This window comes from Nothobranchius furzeri, chromosome 11 (genome assembly GCF_043380555.1).
Source record: "Nothobranchius furzeri strain GRZ-AD chromosome 11, NfurGRZ-RIMD1, whole genome shotgun sequence".
Lineage (NCBI taxonomy): Eukaryota > Metazoa > Chordata > Actinopteri > Cyprinodontiformes > Nothobranchiidae > Nothobranchius > Nothobranchius furzeri.
Window position 1 is genome coordinate 37,370,702 of NC_091751.1, and position 13,716 is coordinate 37,384,417.

The 13,716-nt window shown below is 44.5% G+C and overlaps 2 protein-coding genes across 5 annotated transcripts in view; both read left to right on the forward strand.

The window, feature by feature from the left end:
• Positions 1–1,360: 1,360 nt before the first annotated feature.
• On the forward strand, positions 1,361–11,156 carry lactb2 (lactamase, beta 2). 2 transcript variants are annotated; one of them, XM_015956025.3, is made up of 7 exons: positions 1,403–1,615; positions 8,596–8,756; positions 8,867–8,987; positions 9,079–9,257; positions 10,538–10,686; positions 10,924–11,011; positions 11,090–11,156. In XM_015956025.3, exons 1-7 carry the CDS (start codon positions 1,494–1,496, stop codon positions 11,128–11,130), a joined length of 861 nt encoding a protein of 286 aa, XP_015811511.3. In that variant the 5' UTR covers positions 1,403–1,493; the 3' UTR covers positions 11,131–11,156. The 2 variants fall into 2 exon arrangements, 1 of the variants encoding a protein (XP_015811511.3); XR_011515462.1 differs by lacking the exons at positions 8,867–8,987; positions 9,079–9,257; positions 10,538–10,686; positions 10,924–11,011; positions 11,090–11,156 and adding exons at positions 7,720–8,399; positions 8,491–8,516 and having other exon boundaries at positions 1,361–1,615; positions 8,596–8,733.
• A 1,232-nt stretch (positions 11,157–12,388) lies between these two features.
• Positions 12,389–13,716, forward strand: part of LOC107383425 (nuclear receptor coactivator 2) — a 63,321-nt gene continuing 61,993 nt past the window's right edge. For 2 of the 3 annotated variants that reach the window (XM_070541539.1, XM_070541540.1), the window contains exon 1: positions 12,419–12,541. The gene's annotated coding sequence lies outside the window, so the exon portion shown is untranslated. Of the gene's footprint in view, positions 12,542–13,716 lie in introns of all 3 variants that reach the window. The other variant, XM_015956027.3, reaches the window with a different exon arrangement.

The following is a 13,716-nucleotide window of genomic DNA, read 5'->3' on the forward strand; positions in this document are numbered from 1 at the left end:
GTATAGTTTATAGTTCAGCATCTAAAACATTAATGAAACGGATTGAAATCATGCAAAGTCAAGCATTAAGAGTGTGTTGTGGAACAATAAAAACTACACCTATTGTGGTACTACAGGTAGAAATGGGTGAGATACCAATAGCTTAGGATAAAACAGATAGCTTTAAATTATTGGGCAAGTATACAAGGGCGTGAGGACAACAAAAAGGGCACTGAGTCCGTGTTGGGAAAAAGAGAAAATGAAGAAGGAATATGGTAGCTGGAAAGTGCAAGATTGGGCAAAAGAGAGTAAGATCCGTGATAAAGTACAAATTAAAAAGTTTTTATATACAGTTAATCCAAAATGGATATTTCCGGAAGTGTGTGTTGATTATAGTACTTATGAAGCAGTGGAGGGAAAGGAAATTGGGATAAAATTACATAAAATAGATTAAAAAGCTATGAGTCTTTTGTGCAAATATTTACAGATGGATCAAAGGAACTGGTAGGGGGAAAAACCGGTTTTGCATTTGTAATACCACATATAGGAGTAGTAGTTAGGGAAAGAACTCCAGATCATTTGTCTGTGTAGTGGAGATGATAGCTATATTATTTAGTCTTCAATGGAAAGAACAAAATAGAATTAAAAAAGGAATTATATGTACTGATTCGTTATCTGTAGTAGTGTCCGTTGAATTAATGTCTACCAAGAGTCGAATAGATGTATTATAAGAAAAATATATGAGACCATATTTAGATTAAGGAAATTGGGTACGGAAGTTAAATTTTTATGGGTACCGGCACATGGAGGAGTGGAAGGAAATGAAATGGCAGATTATTTTGCAAAAAAGGCAATAAGAGAGAGAAAAATAATAAATATTGCATATAGTCCCGCTGAAATTAAATCTACCATTAAAGCACATATAATGGAAGAGTGGCAAAGAATGTGGGAAAGGGGAGAGAAAGGAAGATATTGATTTCAGATACAAGGGAAAGTAGGAAAATGGGAAAATATAAGAATGAATAGTAGAGATCAAAGAATAATATCAAGATTAAGAATGGGACATACTGGGCTTACTAATACGATGCATCTGATAGGGAAACATCCCACACGTTTGTGTGGATGTGGGGTGGGGGGAGAAACAGTGTAACATGTTTTATGTAACTGCATAAAATATGAGAAAGTAGAGGACAACTCAGGGAAAAATAAAAAAATCATGGGAGGTGGAGTGATAAATGTAAATAATTTTTTAAATGGTGAAGAAAGGAAATATAAGTTGGTTATTGAGTATCTAAAACACAGTGGTTTGTTGAATAGAATTTAGTTTTTTTATATTTATATTTTATTTTTTTACGCTCTTACTCCGACTCACACTCCAGCACAGTAGGTGGCGGAAATGTACCTAGCAGTTAAATGCCACCCGCCAATAAACACGAAGAAGAAGAAGAAGAAGAAGAAGAAGAAGAACTTTCACCTGTTTCTGTGTTGTTCTCTCTCCCCGAAACATCAGACTTATGAGTGTCGTTATACCTCGAATAGAGCAGCTTTCTGCTCGGGTTGTTCGGGTTCTAGGCTGCAACCCGGGACCGATGACGCTGCAGGGTACCAACACATACCTGGTCGGAACCGGAGTCAGGTGAGTGCTGACGTATCTACGGTGCTGGGTTCTCTAAACGAGTCTCTAAAGGGGGGCTTTGGATATTATTTTATAGCTAAACTTTCATTGTTTATGTGACATCCTACACCCTTTCTTTGACTAGTTTTAAATGACCTCACACCAAACTCAATAGAAAAATCCAGGTTTTCTGTTTACTGAGGTCCAATCAGTTTTTTGCTTTTCTTTTGGAAGCCATTTCACCATTGTTTGTACATATTTGTACAGTATTTTGTCGCAAATCCTCTCTCTGGACAATTTTTGAATTCAATTTAGAATTTTGAAAGTAGACCAAGGGAAAGTATAGTCACCTTATCGTGGTGGAGGAGTTTGAGTGCCCTAATGATCCTAGGAGCTATGTTGTCTGGGGCACTTAGTGCCCCTGGTAGGGTCTCCCATGACAAATTGGTCTTAGGTGAAGGGTGAGACAAAGAACGGTTCGAAGGATCTTTCATGGCGGTGAAAACGAAGAGTCGGAGTACCCGGCCCGGAGGGTTACCGGGGTCCCACCCTGGAGCCAGGCCTGGGGTTGGGGCCCGTGAGCGAGCGCCTGGTGGCCGGGCTTTCGCCCATGGGGCCCGGCCGGGCCCAGCCCGAACCGGATACATGGGCTCGTCCAACTGTGGACCCACCACCCGCAGGAGGAACATGAAGGGTCCGGTGCAATGTGAATCGGGTGGCAGACCAAGGCGGGAGCCTTGGCGGTCCAATCCCCGGACAAGGAAACTAGTTTTTGGGACATGGAACGTCACCTCGCTGGCGGGGAAGGAGCCGGAGCTTGTGGCAGAGGTTGAGCGGTACCGGCTAGATATAGTCGGACTCACCTCGACACATTGCATTGGCTCTGGAACCCGAGACCTGGAGAGGGGTTGGACACTCTACTTTGCTGGAGTTGCTCCGGGTGAGAGGCGGAGGGCTGGGGTTGGCTTTTTGTTAGCCCCGAGACTCTCTGCCTGTGTGTTGGGGTTTACCCCGGGGGACAAGAGGGTAGCTTCCTTGCGCCTTCGGGTCGGGGAACGGGTCCTGACTGTTGTTTGTGCGTATGGGCCAAATATCAGTTCAGAGTACCCACCCTTTTTGGAGTCCCTGGGACGAGTGCTAGATAGTGCTCCATCAGGGGACTCCATTGTCCTGCTGGGGGACTTCAATGCTCACGTGGGCAATGACAGCTTGACCTGGAGGGGTGTGATTGGGAGGAACGGCCCACCTGATCAGAACTCGAGCGGTGTTTTGTTATTGGACTTCTGTGCAAGCCGCAGTTTGGCCATAACGAACACCATGTTCGAACATAAGGATGCCCACCGGTACACTTGGTACCAGGGCAGCCTAGGTCACAGGTCGATGATAGATTTTGTAGTCATATCATCTGACCTGCGACCGTATGTTTTGGACACCCGAGTGAAGAGAGGGGCGGAGCTGTCAACTGATCACCACCTGGTGGTGAGTTGGATCAGATGGCAAGGGAACATGCCGCGTAGACCTGGCAGACCCAAACGCATAGTGAGGGTCTGCTGGGAACGCCTGGCAGAAGAACCTGTCAAGACGGTCTTCAACTCCCACCTCCGGCAGAGCTTTGACCACGTCCCGAGAGCAGTGGGGGACATTGAGTCCGAGTGGGCCTTGTTCCACTCTGCGATTGTCGAGGCGGCTGTTGCTAGCTGTGGTCGTAAGGTGGCCGGTGCCAGTCGTGGTGGCAACCCCCGTACCCGCTGGTGGACACCAGAGGTTCGGGGAGCCGTCAGGCTGAAGAAGGAGGCCTACAGGGCGTGGCTGGTCTGTGGGTCTCCGGAGGCAGCAGACAGGTACCGGATAGCCAAGCGGGGTGCAGCAGTGGCAGTTGCCGAGGCAAAATCTCGGGCGTGGGAGGAGTTTGGTGAGGCCATGGAGAAAGACTATCGATCGGCTCCAAAGAGGTTCTGGCAAACTGTCCGGCGCCTCAGGAGAGGAAGGCAGCAACTCGCTCACACTGTTTACAGTGGGGATGGGGAGCTGCTGACGTCAACTGAGGCTATAGTCGGACGGTGGAAGGAATACTTTGAGGAGCTCCTCAATCCCACCAATGCGCATTCCGAGGAGGAACCAGAGCTGGGAGGCCTGGGGATGGACTGTCCGATCTCGGGGGCAGAAGTTGCTGAGGTAGTCAAACAACTACACAGCGGCGGAGCCCCGGGGGCGGATGAGGTTCGTCCTGGGTATCTCAAGGCTATGGATGTTGTAGGGCTGTCATGGTTGACACGTCTCTACAACATTGCGTGGTCATCGGGGGCAGTTCCTAGGGAGTGGCAGACTGGGGTGGTGGTCCCCATCTTTAAGAAGGGTGACCTGAGGGTGTGTTCCAACTATAGGGGGATCACACTCCTCAGCCTCCCTGGAAAGGTCTACTCCAAGGTACTGGAGAGGAGGGTCCGATCGATAGTTGAATCTCAGATAGAGGAGGAGCAATGTGGTTTTCGTCCTGGCCGTGGAACTGTGGACCAGCTCTATACCCTTGCAAGGGTGATGGAGGGGGCATGGGAGTTTGCCCAACCAATCCACATGTGCTTTGTGGATTTGGAGAAGGCTTATGACCGTGTCCCCAGGGGCACCCTGTGGGGGACGCTCCAGGAGTATGGGGTGGGTGGCTTTCTGTTAAGGGCCATTCAGTCCCTTTACCAGAGGAGCGTGAGTTTGGTCCGCATAGCCGGTAGTAAGTCGGACCTGTTCCCAGTGAGGGTTGGACTCCGCCAGGGCTGCCCTTTGTCACCGGTTCTGTTCATCACATTTATGGACAGAATTTCTAGACGCAGCCGTGGTGTGGAGTGTGTCGAGTTTGGTGGCAGGAGAATCTCGTCTCTGCTTTTTGCGGATGATGTGGTCCTCCTAGCTTCATCCAGCTCTGACCTTCAGCTCTTGCTGGGTAGGTTCGCGGCCGAATGTGAAGCGGCTGGGATGAGGATCAGCACCTCCAAATCTGAGACCATGGTTCTCGACCGGAAAAGGGTGGCTTGCCACCTCCGGGTCGGGGGAGAGGTCCTACCTCAAGTGGAGGAGTTTAAGTATCTCGGGGTCTTGTTCACGAGTGAGGGTAGGAGGGATCGGGAGATCGACAGGCGGATTGGTTCGGCGTCTGCAGTGATGCGGACGCTGAGCCGATCTGTCGTGGGGAAGAGGGAGCTGAGCCAGAAAGCCAGGCTCTCGATTTACCGGTCGATCTACGTCCCAATCCTCACCTATGGTCATGAGCTTTGGGTAATGACCGAAAGAACGAGATCGCGGATACAAGCGGCCGAAATGAGTTTCCTCCGTAGGGTGGCCGGGCTCAGCCTTAGAGATAGGGTGAGGAGCTCGGACATTCGGGAGGGACTCGGAGTAGAACCGCTGCTCCTCCGGATCGAAAGGAGCCAGTTGAGGTGGTTTGGGCATCTGGTCAGGATGCCTCCTGGACGCCTCCCTGGGGAGGTGTTTCGGGCATGTCCTGCCGGCAGAAGGCCCCCGGGTCGACCCAGGACACGTTGGAGAAGTTACATCTCCAATCTGGTCCGGGAACGCCTTGGGGTCCTGCCGGAGGAGCTGGTGGACAAGGCCGGGGAGAGGACGGCCTGGAGCTCCCTAGTTGGGATGCTGCCCCCGCGACCCGGACCCGGATAAGCGGAGGAAGACGAGACGAGACGAGACCAAGGGAACACTATGAAAAAAACACTGTAGTCTTTAGCGGACAAAAACGTCCCATTGACTTCCATTCAAACCACAGTTTTTGTAACATCTGCAACAAATAATCATGCTTTCTGTGATATTAGGGTTTCAATTTGGAGAAAAGTTGTCAAATTTATGATTTTTACTGTTTACCACCACATTCAGTCATTTCTTCATATGTGGCCCAAAGTCTACACATTTCTTTAGATCTTCTGCTGTTTGTATTTAATTCAAAAGGCCAACCTGACCTCTGATAAGTAGATAAAAGACAGTGTGACTCGCTTACTGAACTTCAAAGTATAGAAAACCAAAACAATTAGTATGTCTATGCACCTGTCTGGAGCTCCAGCCAGGTGAACAGTAAAAATCATGAGTAATCAAAGGGTTAAAAATCCTCAAAATGATGGAATTTTTTATGTTTGAGCAGGGCTGAAGTTGTTTAAAAGATCTAAGAAAAAAAGCACAAAAAAAAGATTAATGTATACATTTTTATAGCCAACTTTTGTACGTTCTTGCTGTGTTTGTCTTCTAATTCCATTTTTAGTTGTTTTGAAAACACAGATAAGGTTTCTCTTTACCTTGCTGACGGATTCGTTATATAGTGTTTTTTCATTGTTGCTCTTATTTTTACTGTTATGCCTCTGATGTATGGTAGGGTTATCACTGGTTTTGGTTCTCGTCTTTCTGGGTTTCTAGTTCTTTGCTTAGGTTGTTCTTTTCTTTCTGTTGTTGTTTGTTGTTTTCCTTTGTTTATTGCCCATGTCGGGTATCCGCAGGTCTTTAAAGTGTGTTGTATGTGTTTGTCCTCTTGTTTACGGTCTCTCTCTTCTGTTATTATGTTTGCTCGGTGATATAATGTTCTGATTACTGACATTTTGTGTATGGTGAGGTGTTCTGATGTCCATAATAGATATTGGTCTGTGTGTGTTGGTTTCCTAAATGTGTTTATGTTTAGGGTCCCGTCGGTCTGCCTGGTTATTTTCATGTCCATAAATGCTATGCTGCCTTCTGGTTCTGACTCATAAGTGAATTTTATGTTGCCTGTGTCGTCAATGTTATTCAAGTGTTGTGTTAGGGTTTCTGTTTGTCCTTTTGGTTCCAGTATGTCATCTACGTAGCGTTTCCATAGTTTTATTTTGCAGTTTGGGGGGGCGGTGGCTATGGCTTTTTGTTCTAGATCTTCCATGAAAAACTCGCACAGGGTGGCTGATAACGGGTTACCCATGGCGAAGCCTTCCAGTTGTTTGTATATTGTGTCATCGTATGTGAAGTAAGTGGAGTTAGCCACCAGTCCTATCAGTTGTGCTATTTCATCTGCTGTGAGGTTTGTTCTTTTGTGTAAAGTCTTGTCCTGTCTGATTCTGTTAACTACTATGTCTACGGTTTTTTGGGTTGGTGTTTTTGTGACGTCATGTGAGATGAGTATGTCGTTATCTTCTATTGTAGTCTCTTTTTTTTAGTTCTTTTGCCAATTCTGTGCTGTTTTTGCAGTGTTGATCTGCGTTACTTAATAACGGGCTGATGATTTTGCTGATTTCTTTTTCCATGTTGTATGTCGGTGTACCTGTGCTGTCTACTGTTGGTCTAAGTGGAGTATTTTGTATGTATTTTTGGTCTTCCGTAGATTGTTGGTATTATATTTGCCGTAGGAATCCAGTGTTTGTACATTTTTTTCTGTTATTTTGCCTTTTTCTTGTAGAGGCTTCAGTAATTTTTTCATGTTTTTCTTAATGTTTTCTATTAGTTTTTTTTTAAGTATTTTGTATGAATTTTTGGCCTCTACCATCTGTTTCATCTGTTGTTTATATGTTTCTTTGTTCATTACTACTGTGGTTCTTCCTTTGTCTGCCTGTAGAAAAATTATCTGTTCATTTTTGGATAAAGCTGTCATGGCTGATTGTTCTTCTTTTGTAATATTGCTGTGTTGAATTTGGCAGTTTTTTTTAATCCCAACTACATTATTTCTGAGTTCTGCCTTCTTTCCCTCATCTGTGATCTGTTGACATGCTAGTTCTGTTGCTACAATAAATTCATCATATGGTATTTCTTTTGGTGTGACTGCAAAGTTTAAACCTTTTTTTAATATGCTCTCCTCTGCTTCTGTTAGTTCGTATTGTGAAATGTTACATACCCATGAGCTTTGTGTGGTGTTATCTTGTATTTCTTTTCTCTCTTTCTTGTTGATGAGTTTGTTTAACTTCTTTATGTGCCATTCTTTTACTTTTATGAATTCTTTTTCCTGTTGTTCCATCATGTGGCCTTTAATTAGTTCATCCATTTTTTTCATCAAGTTTGTAATTCCTTTTCAAGTCCAGGTGTCTTCTTTCCAGTTCGTTATCCACTTGCTTCTGTTTGGTTGCAACATTTCTTGTCCTTTCTTTGAGTAGTGCTCTCTTGTGTTCTTTCAACAACAGAAAGAAAAGAACAACCTAAGCAAGACAAGACAAGAACCAAAACCAGTGATAACCCTACCATACATCAGAGGCATAACAGAAAAAATAAGAGCAACAATGAAAAAACACAACATAAACACACCAACAAAGCCATACACAACAGTTAGAAACAGACTGGTACACCCAAAAGACAAGATACCAGCTGGACTTAAATGTGGAGTCATTTACGAAATCCCATGCAAACTCTGCAATAAAACAGACATAGGGGAAACCGGACGCCAACTCAACACACGAACAACAGAACATAGAAAGGAGTGCGAGAAAGAAACAAGTCGAAGACACACAAGAGCAGCAAAACAAGAAGCAGAAAGCACAATAAAGAAGTCAGCCGTAACAGATCACTGCACAAGACAGAACCATATAATGGACAACACAAGGATCATAAACAGCGAACAACAGAAATACAAAAGATGGATAAAGGAAGCTATAGAGATAAGGAGACGTGGATGTGGGACCATGAACAGGGACGATGGAGTTTACTCATTGGATCGTGCATGGGACTGCATCATCGGAGAGGGGAGAGCGGGCAGCAGAGGGCGACAACGTCATCTGCTGTCTGCCGATAAACAGAGTAGGAAGTGACGCCACCATCAGCGTCAGCTCTGAAAATGTTTGCAGCCGCAAACGAAACAGTCAGCAAGGTAAAGAGAAACCTAATATGTGTTTTAAATAAGAACCAAAAATGGAATTTTTATAGCCATTTTTACCAGCAGACGTTTTTGTCCTCTACAGACTCAAGTGTAGCCTGGGGTTAAGTGGTAGGTGTAGATATATAAGTTGTTTATTTTTGTTTTGTTGCTTCTTTGAGTTCTTCTTGTCTGTTTATTCTGTTTCCAGACGTGTGCTCATAGACACCGGAGAACCTGCTGTACCCGAATACATCAGCAATCTAAAGAATGCACTGGGCCAGTTTAACACCAGCATCCAGGAGATCATCATCACACACTGGCATCTCGATCACACTGGAGGAGTGGAAGATATCTGCAGAGACATAACTGGTCAGGACCGTTTCCTGAGTTTTGTGTGTGTTCAGTAATCTCTGTTGGTTATACGTAGATATGATTAGCAAGCTGTAAATAAAAAAAACACTATCTGACTTTTCCTGCAGGGTCTGAGGTCCGAGTCAGCAAGCTGCCACGCTCCACTCCGGTCACAGAGACAGCTGGGAATAAAAACTACTCTTACCTAAAAGATGGAGATGTTATCCAGACAGAGGGAGCCACTCTCAAGTCAGTTCAGTGTTGCAAAAACAGCCAAAAAGAAAAAGAAAACGTGTAAAAATGCTCATCACATGAAATGATTGTTTTGTGTCTGTTTCAGAGTGCTGTTCACCCCGGGCCACACTGATGACCACATGGCCTTGCTGCTGGAGGAGGAGCAGTCACTCTTCTCTGGTGACTGTATCCTGGGTGAGGGCACAGCCGTGTTCGAGGATCTCTATGACTACATGAAATCTCTGAAAATCCTGCTGAACTCTAAAGCTGACCTCATTTACCCTGGTGAGTGTGTTTGGCATTCTGCTGTGCTCTTGTTCTCCAAATGCATACATGTTTATGTCCACATAAGAAACTAGGGATGTGTGTTGGTATAGTTCTGGCAATACTGAATCCAGGGGCAGCAGTAGCTCAACAGGTTGAGCGGGTTGTCCAGTAATCGGAAGGTTGCAGGTTCGATCCCAGCTCCGGACAGAGAATTCTGCTGTTGTGGTCGGCAGCCTCACCTCTCAGTGCGCCCCAGGGCAGCTGTGGTTACATCGTAGCTCATCACCATCAGTGTGTGAATGGATGAATAATGCATTGTAGTGTAAAGCGCGTTGGAGTCCTTACTCTGAGAGGTGCTATACAAGTGCGGGTCATTTATCATTTATCAATATGATACGTATCACGATACAGGGGGGATGATACGATATATTGCGAAACATTGAGTCAGACGATCTTAGCGATTTTTTTTGACTGAATTTATTGTAGGAAAATTCAATAAACAGTCCCAACTGATGCTTAACGTGTTTAACATGACGTATCTGAACCATAACAGAGGCATTTACACTTCAGTGGTGGAAACAAAACCCATTGCACACTGCTGTCAACTAGTGGTCAGCATTTGAATTGCACAAAGAGAAAAGAAAATACACAAATGTTTGCATGGAAATTCTTCTTCTTTATTCGATACACAGCTTTTGAATATTGATATAATATTACAGAAAAATATCATGATATATTGCCATATCGATATTTTCTTACATCCCTATAAGAAATTGTTGTGTGGCAGATGCATTGAGGCAGTTATGGGTTTAATAAAGAGAGGTGGTTGGAGAGGACTTCATATAAATGCACCGATTTCAGTTTTCTTGACTGATTCACATAAAATCAGCAGATGTTCCTCTTTAGAAAATCATTATTTCCTGTTTGCAGATTTGTATACCTGTTGTTTCCTTTAAATGGGTTTTAAATGCCTTCCTGACAAATGGAAACAATCTAACTAGATCACCTCATCACCGAGCTTAAAATGTTTTATTCTGAACACGACAAACTTTTGCTTTCATGATGAAATGCGCTGAATAGATGCATTTTTTTTATATAAATTTGAATAAAATGACCGTTTTGTGTTGAGAGATCAGCTTTTCATTTCATTTTAGAACAGAAAATAAGATTTTTATGGAAAATATTTGGCATAAGTAGCTGAATTTAAAAGCATACAAATATCCTGTAATTTACCTGTTTTCATAGCATGATCCACTTTTATTAGAGGCCTTGATGTCTTCGGGCTGCTCTCTGTGCAGGACACGGGCCCGTGGTTCAGGATGCTGGCACCAAGATCAAATACTACATCAGCCACCGCGACCAAAGAGAACAACAGATCCTGACTGCCATTCAGAACGGAGCAGGAAACGCCTTCTCCTCCATGGAGCTTGTCAAGATCGTGTATAAGGTCAGAGTCTTTCATCCCGGTGTGAGAAGTGAAACACACGAGTGAAACTGTAGCTGTAGGGCATTGTTACGGTCAGTATGGAGGGTTTTGGTAAGACTACAGACACGTATCTAAGCAAAATATGTAAATGTAGGTTAACTTTATCTGTGAAGGTTTTTGAAACCTGCACAGGCTTCAGCCAACCATGTACCCACAGCAGGAGCTAAACACCAAATCCTTCTTATGCATTCTCTGCAGGACACTCCTGAACACCTGCACCAAGCAGCTAACGTCAACCTGGTGCATCACTTGGAAAAATTGGAGAAGGAAGGCAAAATCATTCAGGGTATGTCACCTCATTTTCACACCCGCTGTAATAATCCAGAGACTTTGTCATCAAAGTGTGTCAATTCGTTCTTTCTAGTGAACGACTCGACTCAGAACAAGTGGAGGAGTCGTCTTTGATGTGTGAGATAAAGCTTCTACCTGAGGGAGGAAGATCCGCCTGGTCTGGTTTTAGAATCTACACAATCACATCACATCATCCTTAATGATCAAGATGTTGTTTTGGGGTTTTCTGAGCTGAAGCTGGAGCTTTAGCTTGTTTAAAATGTGTGTAAAGGTGGACTTTGATGTTCTCAGGCTCCCGTTTGTGCACCAAACCCAGTTAAAGTTTACATTTAATATCTGAATCCAGGATATTTTCTGCTTCATGAACAAAAGCTGTAGCTTTTCTGGTCTTCCACGCTTGAGCCTGACCTCTTCCTGAGTCTAGGTGTAAACATACATGTGTGTGTAGGATTTCCTTCATTGTATGTGCAGGATACGTTGTCTCACATTTCGTTGACTTTAGCTATTTATGAAGTCCTGAAGATCATTACTGTCTAAACATTTGTTGGCGTTCCAGCCACGTTTGTTTGGCCGGCACCTCCCCGTCACTGATACGAGTTGGCCTGATCTCAGAACAGCTTTTACCTGCTTGACAGTACATTGGTGGCTGAACAGGTTACCAGTTTTGTGTGTCCACACAGGTATGTTCTCACCTGGTGACAGTCACAGAATAAGGAGTATGCTTTTAACAGTCCAGTTAGAAAAACTACGTTTGTAGGCCTACTTGTAATTAATTGAGCTTATTTGGTTCTGACGTGCAACAGAGAAGCTGCTTCTGTTCACCAGGTGGCAGCAGATGTTAAAAACTTAAGAAAAGAAAAGGACCCAAAATTATTGTTGGAGATACTTTTCATGAAATAAATGAACAAATTACAAAAATAAGTTTGTATTAAAGGCTGTTTATGGCTTATTTATGCCTGGTGTGACTTTGTCTTTCTTGTTTTCATAAATAAAAAAGTATGGCTTTTAAAATGAGTCCAGCTCAACGTAACCTCCAACTGTCATGACAAACTAAAATATTGAATTTTCCCCATCAGGTCTATTGTGTGACCTGGTGAACTTTGGCCAGCCCTCCAGCGTCTAATCGGCTTCTTATTGACTCCTGGCAGCGACACAAGCCGCTGCGTGCGACTTTCTTTGTTATTTTTGTACAAATTACTTTAGACTGTGTGTTTTACGCCGTCGGCGTTCCTGGGGGCTGATAAAAGTGTTCATGAGGATCATTTAGAAACGAGAATCTTTATTTTCGGGTTCCTGGTGTTAAAAGGCGGTGATGAGAAGTCTGAGGCACCCAGGTGGAGGTGGTGGTGTAGCGGGGAGGAGGAGGAGGAGGAGGAGGGGGCTCTGGTGAAGATAAGCAGCCTAGGAGCCTCGGAGCCAGAGGAACATGGCGGCTCCGGACGCTGCCGCTCCGTCCCGCCGCTGACCGACACCTTACCGAACACCTCCCGGTACTAAAAGCCGCCCATGGCAGCTCAACCCTCAGGTAAGTTTCCTGTCGCTCTCCGTCTGACTCCGCTCTCACCCCCACGCAAAGTCCAACAGCCGGTGCGTTTTCACGCAAAGTGCTTCTCAAGGCGGTCTGAACGCGAAGCGGTCTGGTTTTATTTCCTTTACGTAGCGTGACGTTTATGTGATTTTTAGGGGATGATAACCATGGAGGGGACACTAGTATTCAGGAGATACCGCTCCTGGTCGACAGAAGCGACACAAGTGGTTGCACGTGCCGTTCGTTTCTCCGCTAAAGTTGCTGCTAACCGCGCGCTGCGCTTTACTTCGGTTCATGGAAACAAACTTAGCTACACGTACTGAGGACATTTCCGTTTATTCGGTGACAAGTTCTGTTGGCTCGGACTTCCTCAACAAGTCAGCCGTGACAGCGAACAGCGGGAATGCCACGACTTCCTGTCTGGTCTTTCAAAATAAAAACTGACGCTTCTATTTTAAAAGGTTAAATGTTACTAGGTAACGTGTAAGGGTTAATGGATTATTACAGGTCACCAAGGAAGGAAATATTAGGCTAGTATTATCTAATTTCAAAGACCCATCTTGATGAATGAAATCCCGAACAAGACACTTCAACCTATTTCAGGCTACTGATATTCTGTACAGAGGTAATGCCTATTGAGAATTTCTCATTTTTTTCCTTAGCTGGGCTATTTCATAAACAACATAACTCACAGAATAAAATTAAATGATCAAATTGCTTCACAATAAAATGCAATTACACAGTACAGGGAATTAAAAAATGTATTAAACTTACATAAATAGTATACTTATAGTATCCCCCCCCCCCCCCCCCCCCCCAAAAAAATATTGTCTTGGATCTGACTTGCATTAGAACTCAGAGTTAATGAGGTAGTGCTGGTGGTGGCCAGAGGGACCGGTGGCGCCAGTTCTCGGCAACTTCACTTCCATCAGTGCACCCCACGGCAGCTGTAGCTACATTGTAGCTCACTAGCACCAGCATGGGGATGTGTGTGTGTGAGAGTGAGTGACTGTGTTGCCTTGGGTTTGTAGGACCCTAAAAGGCGTTCTATCAAATACAGGGCACTTACCATTTATCCTTTGAATAGTTTCATGTATGGAAGTAATTTAGATTAAATTCAGAAAAGTGTTCCAGAGGATTCAGCCTTTAATGGAGATCTTAATTTATGCATT